Source organism: Corvus hawaiiensis, chromosome 19 (genome assembly GCF_020740725.1).
Source record: "Corvus hawaiiensis isolate bCorHaw1 chromosome 19, bCorHaw1.pri.cur, whole genome shotgun sequence".
NCBI classification, from domain to species: domain Eukaryota; kingdom Metazoa; phylum Chordata; class Aves; order Passeriformes; family Corvidae; genus Corvus; species Corvus hawaiiensis.
In genome coordinates, this window is record NC_063231.1 from 4,648,427 (window position 1) to 4,667,246 (window position 18,820).

Consider the following 18,820-nt stretch of genomic DNA (forward strand, 5'->3'; position numbering starts at 1 on the left):
GAAAAAAAAAAAAAAAACTGGAGAAAACAAACGCAGGCACAAGTGTTTGCTAGTACAATTCCCTCCTTGAATCGATGCCAAATATCCAGCAAAGCTGTCTACATGGGCTACGTGGATTAAAGCATTACTGTAAAGCATCCTCCAAGCTTTTGGGCATTAGACATGTGACTGCAGAGCTACTCTACAGAGCTGCCAACCTGCCACCATCTGTGCACTGTCTGCTGGTGAACAGCCTACATTTAGAAGCAAAGTAAAAGTGAGGAAGAGAAGACCTTGTGCCTTGTTCAGGGTGGCACCAAGATGTTTGTTACCTTGTATTTAGAAGTTCAATTTCGGTGCCTTTCTCTTTTTCATACTTGCTGTAAGCTTCCCTATGTCTCTTTATCTCTTCTTCCAGGGTCTGTTCTGCTGATGTTTCTTGGTCTTTCAGTAGTTCCTCTAGCTCATGAACTCTAAGGAAATCAGATCTCATTTCAGTAACAGCTTCAGAAGTACTTATACATGTGCAAATACATTGCCTCTCTCTTTCTTGCCCACTCCTTTATTTCATTCTAATTCACCATCTCTCTTGGCATTTAACCTCTCCCAATATCTCTCATATTTACTAATAAACATAGAATTAAGTACTATTGGTTAAGCTATTCTTTCAGTCTCAAAAAGCTGGGACTAAGACACAGCCTTCTGCTCTTGCTACATGCAAGAAAAAAAACCCCAACCACCAGGGGTAATCTCTCTTACAGCAGAAGAGTTTTCTCAGTACAAGTCATTAACATCTCTTGTTTGGAGATATCCAAACAGACACTTGTTTGGAGGCCTCTTTTTCCTGAAAATTCAGCAAGGCAGCTCTATTCCACCTGGACTTCTCAGATGAAGCCTTATTTCACCTGCCAGCATTAAGGAAGAAAACTTGGTCATAATCTACAGGCAGAGATATTCCTTCCCCACAACTGTGCTCTAGCTTTGCTCTGACATGGTGAAGAGACCTGGCTCTGTGCTTTGTTACCTGTGAACCAGCTGTGTGTTCTCTTGTTTCAGTTTGCTCTTCAGGTCACCATTTGTCAGGCTATCGTTCTCCAGTTCTGTCACCTTCTTCTCTAGGTAAGTTACCTGGAAGGGCAAGCGGAAAAAACTGAGTTTGAATCTCTCGTCAAACACCCCTTCACTGTTCCTAACTGGCATTTAGCTACTCTGCCATTTTAAAAGGGGGCATATTTTGCTGCAAAGCCAGCAGAGAAACTAAGCTCCACAGTTCTGAGTTCCCCCAGACCCTGCACATTCCTTAAAGGTGATCACTACAAATACACCAAAAAGAAGTCCTAACACAACGCCTAGATCTGTGCTTGTACACTTCTTGCATTACTGCCAAGCAAAGTTGTAATACTAATGGAACATCAAGGACATTTTGAATAAGTTACTTCAGATCATAGGTAATTCTAAGCAAGATCTTCATCCCCTGATGCAGGGCTCCAGCAGGATTTGGTTGGGTACATTACTCACAGGGCACAGATATTCTCACCTTTTCAGTGATATCATTATCACAGGAGTCTATACTGTCTCTGAACAAGTCTTCTGTGCTGCCATTACTGCTGCTGAAGTTACTGTTGTGGAAGAGTTGTCTGAAAGATCAGAAGGATAATTATTTTGCTTGATGAGGAGGGAGGACAAAGAGTCTGGCTTCAGACTTTGAACATCTGATGGTAAAATCTGTGCAATCATTTCAGTGACAATTACAACTCTTTAAGCACAAGTCTTACAAGAGACTGGTAGCTAAATGAAGTCATACTGAGCACAGTCAATGACATTAATTCTAGGGAGTGAGTTCTTTGTTACTTTTGATAGATCTGCCACCAGCATTAACATAGTTTAAAAAATACTTAAGTCTTATTCACACTATGCACTGAATTGTATTTGCCTTATTAGAAATTTAAAATAAGGTCACCATTGCCCATTGGTTGGTACATTTAAGCTAGAAAATTTCATACAGTAAGAACTTTAAAAAAAAAACAGAAAAAAAGAAATCTCAAGCAGTTCCCACTGCACAATAGTGTCAGAATATGTAACACTGGAGATTATCTAAAATGTCCTTGAACCTTACAGCCCTCCCCAGCACAGGGCTGGTTCACTCAGTCAAAGGAAGATGACAATTTTGTATGTCCTTTTTAAAGGGGTGCTCTCCCTGTCCTTCACATTTTGGCAACAGCAGCAAGGCCCACATTATGAGGGTTAAAGAAGCAGTAACTGGACTGATGGAATAGCGGTATAAAGGAATACATTTGGAAACAAGGAAGCAAAAACTATCTGTATTTTTAACAGAACTCTTTCCAGTTCAGGGGCCTGCTCCAAGACTAGCAGGAGCTTCTATATTCCGCAACATCCATACCAAAACACAGGCCCCTTCCCTTAAAAACTTATCTTGGCACATTTTCATTTTTCTAAAATTATTCCTACTTTCATCCCCCACTCCCACTTATGGTATTGTTACAGCTGATTCCACAAATATTCACAGAAAACTTGAAGACTCTTACCTGCCAAAAGCTGTGCTTGATATTTTCCTGTTAGGGCTACATGAATATAGAAGGAATTATATAGGAATTAAATACTTATTTGATTCAATTTTAATTGCACAATGAAATATAATACTGACTTTTTTAGCGAAATCAAAAGATGATTCTGTGAACAATATTCTTTAACAACTGAATCAAAAGCTGCAGTTACTAAGAACGCAAAGATGAGTGAAGCCACAAATTACTGTGATCATTAATAAGTCAATTTGCAAATACTGTTATATTTAGCAGAGATTTGTCAGTGTAAATCAGAGCAAAACTAACATTAGAAACACTACAAAGGAACACCAAGTTAGTCATGGACATTTATTCTGGATTCTCAGTTTTTAGATGATTTAATGAACAGTTAGTTTATCCTTCCCCATAATGCTTGCAAGTTCAGCACAGGAACTGAGGTCTTTCCATTTTTACAGCTCCCTTGTGCAGCCAGAGACAGGTGCTATCTAAATGAAGACCCCTTGCTGCAGACAACAGCACTGGAACCAGATCAAAATATCCTGCTGCATCTCTCAGTATGAGGATGTCACATCCCTGTGTGCACAGACACAGCTCTTGGTCAGGCATATCCAGCCTCCCTCAGAAACTTCCCAAAGCCCTGGCTGGTCACGGTCTGGATGTTGGCAGACTCCTTGCTAGGGCAGGAACATTGTTCATGACAAGTTCTACACTGCTGTGCATCAAGAGGAGCAGTGTGCTCTGTCCCAAGGATTACGCCAACAGGCAGGATTCACATCCAGTTTCTAGGGGGAGCTAAAATCCCACCACATAATTCCCTTCAAAAACTGTATGTGACTGTTGGAAGCACTTTCCAAGTGCTCAGCACAGCTTAGGAGTAATGGAATGGCAGAGAGAGAAACCTAAGGAAAAAGCTGAAATTGCAATGAACTCCAAAAGTAACTTCTGCCATAGGACTAATCATTTTTCCAAGTTCCCTTGACATCACAAAAAAATCCCACAGGAGCCAAGTACCTCTGCTGACCAGTAGCTTTAGGAGAGGCGCATGTAAGGTTATGTGCATTAGCCAAGGATCTGGAGATCCCTCCTTCCCACCTGGAGAAAGCAGTAGCTAACTGAAGATCTGCACTAAGCAGCACAGCAGATCCCACTTCCTGGGAAAAATTCCTTGAAATATCACTCTCACTCTGCAATCAAAGAGCTCATTGGTTAAAATATTTGAATTTAGTAATGATGTCTGCACCTTAAATCAGAAAAATATTTAACAGCTGATGAAGAACAGCATTTTGGTTTGGGCTAGATATCCAAGCCTAAACTTCTTACTGTTGTGTAAGAGCAACACGTATGTATGATGGGATACAGGAACAGAGAGGGCTTGCTCTCCTTCTTTCTCCTCCTGCTATTAGCCAGTCCCATGTCAAGAGGGCATTGCCAAAAGCAGTGCAATAGGCTGCTTACCTGTTTGCTTTCAAGTTTTTCAGCCTGGCTTCCAAATCGTTGAGAAGATTTATCTTTTTGCAGCACTGTGAGCAGTAAACATCCAGTAACTCGCTGTTATAAACATGTCTCATTTTTCGGGGGGTTTCGCCAGCACTGTTTGCAGGAAAGGAGAGATGTTACTGGCTGTAGTAACCAACCCCCAACAGGCTTTCCTCATGATTGTGTGTCTATGTGTCAGAATCACAGATGAGGGACTTGAAGAACCATCTCTAACCACAGCTCATCTACCTCAGAGCTGATGATGGCCAGTGCTAGTCTTAGGGCAAGTCCATCTGTCTGAGCTGAGGACTTCCAGAGGATGTGGATGTTTCTGGGTGTCAGTGGAAAGAATCAGTTTGAGTGAACTGAAGAACAGCAAAAGGTACATGGGGTCCACTGTGATGCACGTAGCAAAGGCAGCTACATGAGTATGTGCCACCTCAGCTATGTCCCCCTCTCATCTTGCCCATCTTCCCACTAGAGCCTGGCATGCAACCTCAAGAGTCTCTTCTCCAAGAGAAAGGCAGGAAGATGAAAAACAGAGTGGTCTGGTAAGAAGTCACATGAACCCCCTCAGATGGCAGGATGAAAGCAACCCTGGGATGAGGAAGAAGGGAGAAGTGGACACAGGTCTAAAGAAGAGATAACAGTATCTCTTGGCATGATAAAGAGAAAATAAACTCAAATAAAAGAGAGCAATCATGGCATGAAGTGCACTGAGCCCCAGGAGTGAGAATGGAAAGGGCTGCATAAACCTGAGGAAAGAGGGGATGAAAGACACAAGCCATCATCATGAAGGGGCAGTGGAGAGGGGTCTGGCTCTGCATGCATGACAGAGGTGGCCAGGCTGGATTGCAGAAGTGATGGAAACAGAGGCAAGCATGTGGGGGTTGCATACGGAACAGAAGGATGCAGTGAGCTTGTCCTGTGTTAGCAATGAAGCACAAGACCTCCATGTGCTATTGATCCAAGGAGACAAATCCTAGAGAATCTTCATGCTCAGCTCTTCCCAGCCCTGCTCACCCATTCCCTTGCTTTGGGAAGGACAGTAAAATCTGGACCTGCCTTGGCCACAGGACGTAAGAGCTGCAGAGACTGAGGTCACATGCGGAAAGCAAGTGCACTGCTGTGGCATTTCTAGCTCCTAACAGACAGCAGCTACTTGCTTATGTTTTCCAAGACACTCCAAGTCAATAGGATGCTTGTTTCAAATAATGCCCTGAAAATATGCAGCAGTTCCCCTCACAGATTAGTGCTAAGGATTTGTAGTATCAGAACACTAAAGGGAAAGAGCTCTTTTGTAAGTCTTCCCTGCATCAGGGTGGGTACATAATGCTAAGCTGGTTTCCATTGCAGCAGATCCCTTCACCCTGAACTGTGAAATTATTGTCTGCAGTAGAACAAAGCATCTACAAGCAAAACAGCTCAGTTATTTCAACAGAACCCAACAGAGATTATCAGAAACATATTTGCTATAGCTCTTATTATTAAATGCAGTCTGTCAATTAGAGGGCAGGAAATGAACTGATCACATTTTGCTTTTAAGGTGAGTCTGTCTAACCAGTGTAAACTCTGGTATTGTCAGAGAAGAATAAAAATGAAAAATTGTTTGTTAATGAATAAGGAGCAACCTGGAAGATACAGATGAGCCAAGGTCAGAGTAGGTGTTGGTTCTGGTCTCATCATCAGGGCATGGGCTACTGGGAGTAAAATCCACATCATCTCCTTCCCCATAGTCTTCAAACTGTTCTTCGTTACTGATCAGGGAGGCGGTGGAGTAAGTGGAGAGGTCAGATGCTGCAGAAGGGTTGTGAGGACTTGACCTGAAACAAGAGGTCAAAACATCTCGAAGGCCGACTTGGATATCACCTCACCTCACATGGAACCTTCCACCTTCACAGGCTGTCCCCTCTTTGAAGTTGTAACCCACTTACTTTGTGCTAAACCCCTGAAGTGCTAAATGTACCTGATGTGCAGCTGACAGAGTGCCTTGAGAGACAAGAGCATGAGAATTTATGAACAAGGTACCTGTGTGACAAGTTTGGATCAACACCAACCATTTTGCTTTAAAGAGCACCTTGATGATCCTCAGCCACCATTTCCACGTGAAGACCACATAGGGATTTCTGCTCTGAATTCAGGAACCATGCAGACAGCTCCGAAATGCATGGGATAGTGAGAGGAACATGTGTAAGAGAGGTTGTCACTCTATTCCACAATCAGAGAGTTTCCCAGTAATCCAAATACAGCCTGTCCCACACCCCAGGAGTTCCAGCCACTCTCCTCTGTGTGGTCAGAAAGAAACCTCAGCTCACCACATACCACAGAGTCACTAAAGCTACTGACGTGACCTAGTGGAGGCTGGGTTCCTGCCCTTCCTTCCATCAGGACAAATTCTGTCTTTCAGAGGAGATATGAAGCACAAGAAAATGCTGTTTAACTACCAGAAAGTACCTAAAATGATGTCAAATGGGTAAGGAATGGCAAGACCCTGTGACTTCAGAGAAAGAGGGCACATAGGTAAACAGATCAGCAGAGTCAGGCAGCACAGAAAAGCAGCTGGCAGAAAGTTTTGCGCACATCAAATCTAATAAAACAGAGCAAGGTGGCTGCAAAGGGTGCACAAGATTCACCTGCCCAGAGTCCAGAATGCCCTGTGCAGTGCACCTGCAGAGTGCAGGTGTTTTATGCAGGTTTGCTCAGCTCCCACCTTGGTGAGGCATTCAAACAGACAAGCCAGTAAATTCACATACAAGTTCTTACAAACAAACTTCTCCCTATGGAAAACACACCTGGAAGACCTGAAATAGATGCTTCAGTTGTGAGGCCCTGGCATTGCCCAACTGTTCCCTCTACAGCAGAGTCCAAGGCCTCTGCAGTACAGACAAGGCACTGATGGAATCTGCTGGCACTTTATGCAGATCGGGTTAAGTTTTTCTCTCCCTTTGCTTCAGTGCACAGTGCTTGTATCTCCAGCAGCTGAGCCACAGGACAGTAGCTCCCAGGTGACATTGTTCTCCACACTCATAGAGCTCAACACTATTTCCTCCTACATTTCTTCTGAGTCTACCTCAAGCCTCTCAACATCTCTACAGAGAAAGTCCTCTTTCTGTAATACTCCACTTGTGAGCTGTAAACAAGAGAAGCACCAGTGTTCCTTTGGTGGATGGTGCAAGCATCATTTGCATATCGCTTCCCTCCAAAAGCAGTTAGTAGCAGAGGAAGCCTGCCAGCATTTCAGATGTATGCTCTTTTGTTTCCCCTGTTTTGATGAGATCCATTTATAACCTGCAACTCATTTATCTAACTCACATTAACAGAAATTAGGGCAAGTCAAGCCAGGCATACTACTGAAGGATGAAGATAGGAATACTCATACTAGAAACAGATCAAACTTACCTAACAAGGCTCCTTGGCCAAGGGATTAGTGAGAAGCTCAACATATCACACTAACATTTATTCATAAAGTGCTCCTGTGTCACGGACATACTGTGTATTGGTAAGTTTTTGGAAGATCTTACAATCCTACTGCTGTTTGTATCTCAGTTGTAGTTACACCGAATCAGTTTGGGAGGAAGCTCCTTGTAACACTTCCACCAGGATTGGAGGTCTAAGAATTGCGTAGTCATTTGCAAAGGAGTTGCTAAAAGCAACCAATTTTCCTCATTCTCACACTTTCTGAAGGGAACTTTCAAGTGTTTAGTGCTTTTTTGTTTGTTTGGGGTTTTTTTTGTTTGTTTTTAAAGGTAATCTCCTGGTCTTCAGAGCAGGATTTCAGAGGGCTGACACACCTGATACACAACCCACCTGCTTCTTCAATAGGCAGCAAAGTAAATCTCTCTATTGCCTCTTTTAACACAAAAGCATGGAGCTTCTCAAGTTTTTCCCCCACAGATTTACCAAAGCTGAGGAGGTCTCCGAGAATGAACCAAGGTCTATCAGTAGTAGCACAGTAGCACTTGGTAGTTCATGCCTGCCCTGGAAGGAGGGTACAGGAGGCACAGTGCCTTGCCCACCCCCTTCACAAGAGCCTGACTGGCACAGCTGGGAGGAAAAACATTTCAAACACAGCATGGGAAAAAGTCAGTCACCACAAGGATGGGGCTCTGGAGAATGGCAAGCAAAGGAAACAAGTTTTATAGAGAGCTGATGGAAACTGTAATTATCTCGACAAAGTCTCTGAGGTTGCTTGGGCAAATGGGAGATGGCCAGAACTCAGCTGAGAAATTCAGGAGGAGGGCAGGAATGAGGCAGCACAGGGAGCATCCGAGGAGGCCCAGGAGAGAGAAGGAAGGCTGCCTTAGCAATGAACAAAGCTCAAGAGGCACAAATCAAGATGACAGGCCAAAAATAGGGAAGACAAGGCAGAGGCTTACAAAGCAAGCCCAGCTGAGCTCTGTCCTGTGGTATTGCATTAATTCAGTTCAAAGCAGGATTAAACCAGGTTGGGTCCTTTTCCCCCCCAGTCATCTTTAACCAGCACAACAGGTACACAACTGGGAAAAGTCAAGTTAGGGTTACAGAGACACTGTTGTTAACAGCAAACTATGATTGCACATGAACATGCCAGGACACCCCGTGTTAAACACAATTTACTGTTGCACAATAAAGGTTATGGAAAATCAGAAACACAAAGAATTAACTTGGTACATGAAGTTACAAAGCAAATCAGCAGAGCCCACAACATCAGCTAACTAGATGTACAAAATACTACAGCAGCATTCCCCATACTGAACTGCTTTGCAGGAAGTATTTGTTTTAATTCCAGCCTATAAAGCTTACAGCAACAGAGAAGAACCTAAGTTCTGGGGGATGCTAATGCAGTGATTGTTCTGGAGAGACCCAACACTTCAACACACAACATTCAAGTCCTGTGAGTGCTCACAGAATGTGCCAGAAAGAGCCAGGAGTGAGACTATCTAAGTCACTTAGAGGACCTGGACATCCATCCCCCTTATGTTGTAAATGGATGTTAAGTTTCTAAATCCATCAGCCATCCTCAGCCTCCCTCAGTAGGGATTAGCCACATAAAGGCTCCTTCCTTCCTAGCAGACGCTTTGGAAGCAGAGCTGCCATGAAGCAAAAGCACCACTCACTTGTCACCGGGCAGGAAGAGGCCACTGAGCACCCCGTCCTTGTCCTCGCTCCGACAGACATCCGAGGCCTCCGAGCTCTGGGCACTCTCGATGGCACTGTCCATGTCAGACTCATGGTGAACCTCCTGCTGTGCCAGAGTCATCACGTCCTCATCAGGAAACAGCTCTGACTCACTGTAGGCGCTTTCGCTGTCCAAGTAGGCACAGTCCTGGATTTCACCGCCCTGGCACAAGGAAAATCGGGAGTCAATTCAGATCACCCCTTAAGGCAGTTCAGCAGATACAGGAGAAGCAGTAAGACACTCTCTGGATGCCCTGGTAAGCAAGAGTAGTACTGAATAAAAGCCATAAAACAAAAAGCTGACCTGCTTTACAAAGCCAGTTCCTGCAAGCCAATAAAGTAGCTTTTACCTTCCAGAGGGGCTCAAGCACTGTTTCTGACTTCACAGGAGAGAAAGACACAACACCCAGCTAGAAAATGCAGTCAGTTTTACCCTAATTCACTAGCAAAATGCACTTGAAGTAATAAATATCCTCAACGTTTTACAACAAAATGAGCATCTTTTGAGAGATGATAATACGTTAGTCACCGAGAGTTAGTCCTTTGATCAATATTACAGATTAAGCAAAAGCAAAACAGATAAGCCTAGCAGTTTACTTTGTCTTTGAGGATGGAAAAAAATTTTTAAGGTGAATAGAGAGTTAGCAGGTGTTAAATTGTTTAGGGTAAGTCTTGGTGATAAAGATTTATGAGAGCAAGAAAAAAAAAGCAAAATCATCTGTTCCTGCTTCCTGGAACCACATGTCTTGATTAAGTATCAACTAAAATAAGACATCATTCTCATTACTGCAACTCTTTGCTCTTGCTGTTTGTCCTCTCCCTCCCCTTCCTGCCCCATGAATACTAAGAATAGCCAAGACAAGCTGGGTTCTATTTGCTTGTCCCTGAGGCACAAATAAAAATTCTTAATTGAAAAAATAAAGGGTAAGATTTTACTCTGTCCTTTGATAAGCAGCCACACAACACTGCTTTGACAATTCCCATCCAGCATGACACAAATAACTCAGAGCTCCAGAGCAAGTCCTGACTCAGAGCTCCACTCCAAAGCTCACCTGGAAGCTCCACAGACAGCCTGACCATTGAGCTACTGCTAGCAAGTGAAGCTTTTAAAGCTGAGTTCACTGGCACAAGGAATGGAGCACTTCATTCAGGGATATACCTCATGTTTAGGCACAACTGCCATCCTACCCAGGAATCCCAAGGCACTGGCACCATGACCTGGCCTTCTGGTGAACGTGTTTGCTGGGACACTGGCCCAGTGGCACCACTTGCCACAGCGTGGCTTCAAGTCCATCCCCACAGCCTCTGGACACTCCTCTGCTGGAGCCAAGGAGGCTCAAACTCCCTTTTGCAGAACCAGTGATGTTCTGTGCTGATGACACAAATTGTCTTTTCCACTTCAACAGGAAAAGAGTCAGGCAGAAGCTGCAGCTTTTTAAGATTTGCAGAAACTCCTATTAGAAATGCAGGTCTCACCATCCACCTTTTTCCTGAAATACCAATTTATATAACTGTGAAATCTTCTAGCATATGGAGGTTGAAGAAATTCCAAACAAGCTCACCTGCTCAAACCTCATTAACTAATGAATACCCCAGCAACGAAAAGGACCGTATTGTCTGCTACGTTTGAAACTCCAGGTACACACTCAGAGCAGACACCTGGATGCTTTTCTAGCTGAGCTTTCAACAGGTCTTCCAGACCTACAAGTAATGTCAGTGAGACACCTGGCACTATTCAAAAAGCCTTTTCCCACTGTTCTGTGTCAGCTCTATTATGGCTGAAACTTTCCCAAGGTATTGCTTAGAGAGATGTCCCAAAGGATTTATCCTTGGTCTATGCCATGTAGTATTTATTGAAGCCATGCTGCCTCATGCAATCAAATTTATAGCTCTGAGTCACAAGCCCTCATCCCCAGCGAGCCCGTGGTTTGGCGGGTCAGACACCAGCCCTGGAACCTGCCCCAGCCCTGCCTTAGCCCCAGGTTCTTCAGCACATCTGACTTGCACCTTGCAAGCAGGGACAACGCCGCTGTTGCTCCTTGCAAAGTACCTTGGGACCTACATATAGCACAAGCAGTACCTTTTCAGTAGGTGTTGAGAAAGCAAAGCTTGTTAAGAGCAATTGCAATGTTTCAGAACTACCCAGAAGTGTTTATTTCTCTAACATTTCCCCGAAGTTTCCTCCCCCATGCTGACCCCCACAGGCACAGACCTCCCATTTTCTTAACAAGCTTAATGCAATAAAGCCTAACTGCTATTACAGAACTGCACCAGCTGGTAAAAGTCTAATCAAGGAGGGAAAGAGGGGCAAGGAGTACACAGTGGATCCCTGAAGGTCCCAATTAGCACGGTTTTTTCAGAGGTCTTGGAGAAGTCTCTGCTTAAACAAATTTTTACAGCAGGAAAATCTCACTGGTATTTAACAAATTAACATGGGAAAGTAAAGGTCAAGAAGATCACGGAAGACTCCCTTTTTGCTCTGCAGGTAACACCACACATCTGCTTCTTCTAATAATAGCAGCTGAGGTGCTCTTTGAAGAGTCCATTATCAATTAAATGTGCAGTGTCATCTCGACAGGCTGGGGGCTCGGGCTCACTTCTCCTCAGTTTTCTGGCAACCTTCCCACATTTACTTGTACAGGAGAGCTGATCTACACCTACAGCACACACTGCACTGTCCCCAGCTTGCTCAGTGCCAGGGATTCTTTTCCAAAGTGCAATTCCTCTGTTCCTGTGCTTTTAAGCCCCTTGAGGGGGGGAAAAAAAAAAAAAAAAGGAAGAAGAAAAGAAATTAGTTTTTGGAGGCATCATAAGCCTCAACACCTGCTTTACAGCTTCTGAAATGCCTCACTGCAAGACTTGGAACCCCTCCTGGAAGCAGGTCCTCCCTTCTGCTGATCCCATCCTCAAGCAGTGGGGAGCTCAGGGACTGATGGGGACGGGATAAATGGAGAACATGGGCCAGCCAAGCTCCTTGGAGGAGCTCCCTCTCAGCTGCTCCCTCACAGAGGGAGACCAGATGTCACATCCCAGGTTGCCAATGCCCCTCTTCACAAACCTGGCCTCGACCCCATTGCCCGATGCAAACAAAGCGGGTGTTTAGGAAGCACATCTCAGCTGCTCTTCTGAGCACCAGCAGCCAAATCACACACTGAAAACCTCAGCCCTTTCAAAGCCAGCAGCACCACAAACAACCGTGCCAGGAGCAGGAGGACTCAGCTCCATTCATGCTTTTAAGTGCTCAAGGTCCACCTCCAATCGGTGCTAACACAATTTCAGCTGATGTACAGCAGCCAGGACCAGCGACAGCCACTGTGCTCCAGCCTGCACACCGGTTCCCTGGGGGTAGCAACTACATGCTCCCCCACGGAGCTTTGAGAGCTTTGGGGTGTGGAATAATGCAATACTCCTGGCACATGGGTACCTCTCGTGCAGATCCTGTAAAGCATGGAACTCGGATAACACCACTCAGGTGTCTTTTCAGCTCCATGGGTGAAACCAGCCTCTACTGCAACTGTCACAATCACAGATGTAATTAGAAGTTTTCCTTCTGTGGCCTGAATAACCAGTCGGAGAACATAGACAAAGGAACTTTAAAACAACTAATACAGGTTAAGCAAGCTATTACAAGACAACAAAATCCAGGCACGTTGCTAGTAAACAATATACAGGCATCCACACCTTACTGACTAAAGCTGTAAGTTATTTGAAGCTGTAATTGTTCAGTGATCATAGTTTCTCACAGAACTATACTTTCAATGATGACATCTACCACAAGCTGCTTACAGACCACACCTAAGGAAATTACACTGCAGAAAAAAAGAGAAAAGAAAAAGAAAAGGCTGATTGCATATATTAGCCTCTCAAATTATTCCTTCACAGTTTAGATATCTACAGTATTTCATGTACCAAATTAGAGGTTGGCAAGAACAAGTGTTACTCAGGTAGCCTTAAGAGAGCTAATTTGAGATTAAGGAGAGTTTAAGAAGTTTAAAGATGAATAGACACTTCTAGCCTGAGTCATTTGTTTCCAGTGCACATGTCATTAGCAGAAACCAGCAAGAGAATGAGGTTCTGACGACTTGAATATGAATCACTAGGGTTGTCATTCTCCTAGTCAGCTCCCTTCTTTGTTGGCTGAGTCAAAAGAGATAAAGCTGCTGCTTATGATCTTGGAAGATTCTCATAAAAAGAAAACCCAACCCTAAACGTTAAAATACCAACACAACATAGCTGCGGGTAGCTTTAAAGCCGTAAGTGCTTTGCACTTTATCTAATCGGATGCTCAAGGTAACTCCAAGTGCTTCACAGGCAGCCGGCCAGATGCTTGTATAGCAACTGTTGAATATTCAGCAACAGTTTGCTCTATAGAAGCACCTGCTGCCCACAGATCCAAGGCCACTTCACAGAAACTAATGAATTCCCTTCCTCAAAAGAGGCGATTGTATGGCTGCATTGAAGGCAGATGAGTAAGCCCAGCCTGCCTTTGCAACAGCCACCCCAAACAGAAGCAGGAGCCAGAAGACAGCGATTCCCATGGATTCCTTCTGATCCTAGTGGGGCAGGAAAGCAGTGTCAGCATTAGGTGGGTATGGGAATACAGCTCTGCCTTGCCCTGCAGTGACCTGACTGGGTTTTCCCAGGTTGGAAGCAATCTCCAAAATATGCATATAAAGCAGCTGAAAGCTAGAAACTTGGCTGACAGACAGGCTACATGACATGCCGACATCAATACATTCATGCTGAAGAGCAAGCCTTGTTAAAATTCACTCCCATCACAGCCAAATCACCAGCACCCCTGACATTCAGACAGCCTCACAGTATGCTGGAGGAGACAAGGAAGAAAAGAGGATTCAAGTATCCCACCACAATGCACTCGGATTAGTAAGAGCTGGACCCATCACACACGACCAGAAACAAGAAATGCCACATGCAGATCAGCCATGGCACTTCCCTTACCAGGATCATGCCCCTGACTCCCTCTAACAAGCTGCTGTGAGACAGATGCAAGTCTGAGTCCCTGCACCTTCCCCATCCACTTTCTTCCCAGTAAAAGCACAGGAAAAGTCACCTCATCACAACTGGAAGGGAAGAGGTGCCATGTGGAGGTGTGCCAGGCTCGGTCTCAGATGAAAGTTACTTACTGTTGCACTCCATCATAAGACAAAATCCAGGCTCTCTCATCTCTTTTAAGCAGCCACTGCATTGGAAGGCAAGTAGTCTCTTAATTACCGACTGACAACGAAGGGTGTGAAGCATTTCTCACTAATGTGTTTTAGAAACAGCCACTCTACAAACATTTGCATATTTACACCAAGTGGGCTATGAACATTTTTTTAAAGTACAGATTTTCCCCAGCGTATTTCCTTTCCTTTTCAGTTGTCAGGCAGAGGTGGGGAGGTGCTGATCTACCCTTTGATCTGACGGGAACAGGAGATACTGTGTAATAGGAAAGTGTAGAAGCACTACGTGAGACCACACATGCGCATCGGTGTCCATGATGTGAGTGAGCTCTCGCCCACGGCCAGCCTCCTCTTGCCCACATCTGGTTCTCGCCCACATCTTTCTCTCTCTCACCCAGGCTACTGTGGCTGTGCACAGGGGAGAGCAGGGCTGCTCACAGGTAGGCTGATGGGGGAGGGAGGAAGTCACAGAAACCGCTTCCATCTCCTGCTGAACACAGAGGAACACTGAGTCTCCCCCATATAACTGGGAGGATAAAATCTCTCAGAGTTCAAGATCAGCGTGCAGAGCACTGTTATTTCACTAAGCTGCTCAAATAAGAAGCTATTTTAGGGCCACAAGTTAGTTTGGTCAACGCAATAGCTTCCTGTGATTGTTTAGTTACTCAAATCTAGTATTTGAAGCTCAGTTTAAGGCAAAGCTTCACACGTTGTTGTGGGTTTTGGAGGGGACTTCTGGGGGCAAGATTATTCCTAAGAAGATCCAGATCTTGGATCGAGTGCTGGACAGCATCCTGGAAAGGCAGTGAAGAGTCCCCAGATAGAGGGCAAGCCCGTGCTGCAGTGCACTGCCAGCCTCCCTTCCCGCTGCAGGATAACATCTGTACCTCGTACAATTGTGCAATTCAAGCACGACAGGTTTTGACTGGAAGACTAAGCTCCAGCTTCTGGGCTGTTCCTGCTGAACCACACGAGCAGGGGGCACAGGGGTTCTGAAAGGTTCTTCTGTGCTCTGGCTGGGAAGTTCAAAGTGACACCCTGCCTTTTCCAAGGCAGAGGAGAAAGGCCGCGTGCAGCCTGGAGCCAGCCAGGGAATGGCAGGAGTCAGGAGTGTTTACACTCTGCTACCTGTCACTTTAATTGGCCATAATGGAGATGCCAGACCAGGGTCCAGATCAAAGCACTCCTTCTCACAGGTCATTGTTTATCCTCTGAAAGTTTTAACATTAAAAGGCTTCAGCAGAGTGCTAATTTGATCCTCTAAAGAAAGCAAAAAAATAAAAAGCTCTTTCCTTTACTTTGAAGTTGTGTCCCATCACTCCCTGGGTTGCTTCCCACTACTGGACTATCATACACTCATCAGCCATCACTGGGGGCTTATCAAAGCAAGAAGAATCCCTTTGCAGATGAAAAAACATCCTAATCTGGAATTTGAGGTACAAGAGTACATTACCTTCAGCATGGATGGGGCCAGCACATCAACCACAGAGTTCAGAATTGCCACATCGTTTGGCACCTTGTTCCAGCATTGCTTAAGGCAGTTTTACCTCTGAACTGCAATACAGTTTCCTTTTTCTTTCACATATCTAGAAAAAGTGGTGCAAAGTGGCACCACACTGACACACCACGAGCATATCACAAACATCACTCAGGAAACTCCCGGGGTGTCCACTCCAGTAAGAGCGAAAAGAGATCAAATTACCTGAACAGTCTCTGGGACCATTTCTAGAGTGAAATGCTTGTGACTGTGCGAACTCCCAGACCTCCTCAGACTGGTACCACGGGCCTTCCCACACAGTGAACTGCTGGGACAGCCCACAGCAGGTACCCTCTGCCACCCCCTCCTCCCAGACAGGGCACCCAGGTCAGGCAGCTGTATGTTGAAATGAGCTGTGGGCAACTCAGCATCACCTTTGTGCTGTGTATGGGAGTGCTGCAGACCTTGGTTTATAAAAGCTGGTATACAACTGAAAAAAAAAAAATCATATTTGCCTAAAAAGATCTGCAGAGAAGATAATAAATGTGACATAATTAACCCTCTTGAGAAGCCTTTGCCTTGAGATTAGACAATCTCATTCTATTTTTAAAGTCAGAACAGCAGTAACAGGGAGGGAGGACAGAAAATGTCAAAGTCTTACCAGGGTTTGTTGCCTGGGACTGTGGCTCAGCCCGTGCTGAACCTGCCAGCAGGGCCAGTGAGGGCAGCTCTAGCACACTGTGGGCAGCAGCATTCACCATTCCTTTGGCAGGAACACTTGGTGACAAAACTGTGCCCTAGGTTGTGTCCTGGGGGTGCCCTGGCCAGATGTCACAGCATTCCTCACACAGCAAACACAGAGCTGCAGCTCATGGTCAAAGGCACACCAAAGACCTCCCAGTACAGACCAGTCTTAAGACCAAGGGTCAGAGGAATGGTCAGATTACACTGTTTTGAAGCAATCCTACAAGTGAACACCTATGCTGTGACAAAGAGAGCTGGAGGCTGCTTTCCAAAAAATGTCTTTATTTTATGCCTAAAGCAGCCCTTAGTGCCTTCAGCACTCACTTCTGAATTCAGACCCCTAATCAACCAACTCTTAAGTTACATGATGCTCTCTGCCACTGGTGTTTGCTGCTCAGGGGACAGCTGAGTTCACACGCCAACGTGTTTTCCTTGACAAAGCCTCAAGGTCACCCTGTCGGGGACTCAACAAATAACAAAACCCTAGCATCACACTTGCCCGCGGGCGCTGCAGGCACATGGGTGAAGAGTTCCCTGAGCTACACTTAATGCTGGCCCAGCCCCTGGGTGAGGAGGAGGGGAAGGCATCTCCTGGCACCTCCAGAGCACCATTAGGCACAAACAGCGTGAAGAACAGGAAGAAGCTGTCCCAGGCAGGAACAGTTCTGCCTGTGTCTAAGCTAATTATTCACAGGAACACTGGTCAAACTCCCTTCCCCCAAGGAATTTGGAAACTATAATTTTTGCATTTATTTTCTATACTACTGCAAGCTTGGTCTCCAGCAAACACCACGAAATAAAGCCATTTAAAGAAAAACAAAGAAAAAAAATATTTTTACCTCACAACTCATACTTCTGTCTTGCCACCCACCCGGGTTACATTACACTGCAGTCTCCAGCAGGGAGGGATGCTTGGGGAATGGGAGCAATTTCAGACCCCAAGAGGTAGAGAAACATCTCGAGTTTCTCCAACACAGTAAGAAATCCAGCCATGCCTGATGATGAGTAGTTTATGTTGGCAAGAAGAGGGAAATCATTAAGGATGTGGCTTTGCTGTAGTTTATACAGAAACACTTCCCAGAGCTCGTTGGTCACTCTGAATGCAGACGAGACTAAAAGGTAATTTACTTCATGTTTAAGAAATACTGAAGTAGCTCTGAAGAGCTCCTCATTAGGAGAAGAAAGGAGCTGCAGGACCTTGGCTGCTCTTCAGCTCGTGGCTGGGCAAACCACAGGTTAACGCATTTCTGCTGCAGGAATAACTGGAATTGCAGCCTTTACCCAGCAAAGATTGCAAGTACTGATTTTTAAGAAATTTTAGTCTCCTCCCCTATTTAAAAAAGACATTTTATTTCTTTTTAAACAAAGGCTCTCACATACCTGCTGCTTTTTTCACTTCTTACAGTGAAGTTAAAGCACTTAATTGCAGAAGGGCTGCCAAGCACATCACTGAGCTTCACACATGACAGACATGAACTAAGAACTCACTGATCATAAACCCTGGCTTGGTCAATAAGCTGGGTTTTCATTTACACAGTAAAATACACATAGGCAAGATGTATTTCTACCCTTGAACCTGCACAGACAAAGCAGATGGGAACTAGGCAGAAATCATTTATAAGATTAGGTTACACACCGAAAACACAATTCCAAGCAGAGCCATATGCAGAGACCCCCTACTACTAACCAGCAGCGTTAGCTGCAACACAGCGCCCAAAGCACTGTTCTGTGTTGTCAGGAAGCACTTACAGAGCCTGTCCTATGTTTGGTGCAGCAATCAACCTAAATGACTAAAGAAAGAACAAAAGGAATGACATTATTATGCTGCATTTCAGATTTTAAGGGGTCAGCTACCCAAACATGGTGAACATTTGCGGATATTAATATTTGGATAATGGTTAATTCAGTAACAACTCATGATTAGTTTAGTAACCACTTAAAATATTTCACTCAGACACTATATTTAAAAGAAAAAGTTAAGATCAAGCTGTGCTCGACAGACGTAACAGCACTGGTTAATCAATAACTGGAGCAAAGCAATTCCATCCCCCCTGCTATTTTGGCATGGGAAGTGTTTTGTTTTGCAGGCTTTGCGCATGGCAAAGATTCCCCAACCACGCTGGTGGTAAGAGCCCTGTCAAGGCAACCACAGCTGAGAAACATCTGTGCATCAGGTGGCTCCTGGGAGACTTGCTGCTGTTTGCAGTAATTCTTCAAATAACAAACTTAAAAGAAGCCCATTAAGAGAGGTTTTAAAACTG

General features: G+C 44.8%; 1 protein-coding gene across 4 annotated transcripts in view; it reads right to left on the bottom strand.

Annotated features, from left to right (window-relative positions):
• RAB11FIP4 (RAB11 family interacting protein 4) overlaps positions 1–18,820 on the bottom strand; it is a 125,271-nt gene that overhangs the window by 10,933 nt on the left and 95,518 nt on the right. For 2 of the 4 annotated variants that reach the window (XM_048323406.1, XM_048323409.1), the window contains 7 exons: positions 9,095–9,318; positions 5,630–5,821; positions 3,978–4,112; positions 2,526–2,561; positions 1,517–1,616; positions 1,004–1,107; positions 312–452 (listed from right to left, as the gene is read on the bottom strand). In XM_048323406.1, coding sequence (XP_048179363.1) covers positions 312–452; positions 1,004–1,107; positions 1,517–1,616; positions 2,526–2,561; positions 3,978–4,112; positions 5,630–5,821; positions 9,095–9,318 — 932 coding nt within the window. The remainder of the gene's footprint in view (positions 1–311; positions 453–1,003; positions 1,108–1,516; positions 1,617–2,525; positions 2,562–3,977; positions 4,113–5,629; positions 5,822–9,094; positions 9,319–18,820) is intronic. The other 2 variants (XM_048323408.1, XM_048323407.1) reach the window with 2 other exon arrangements.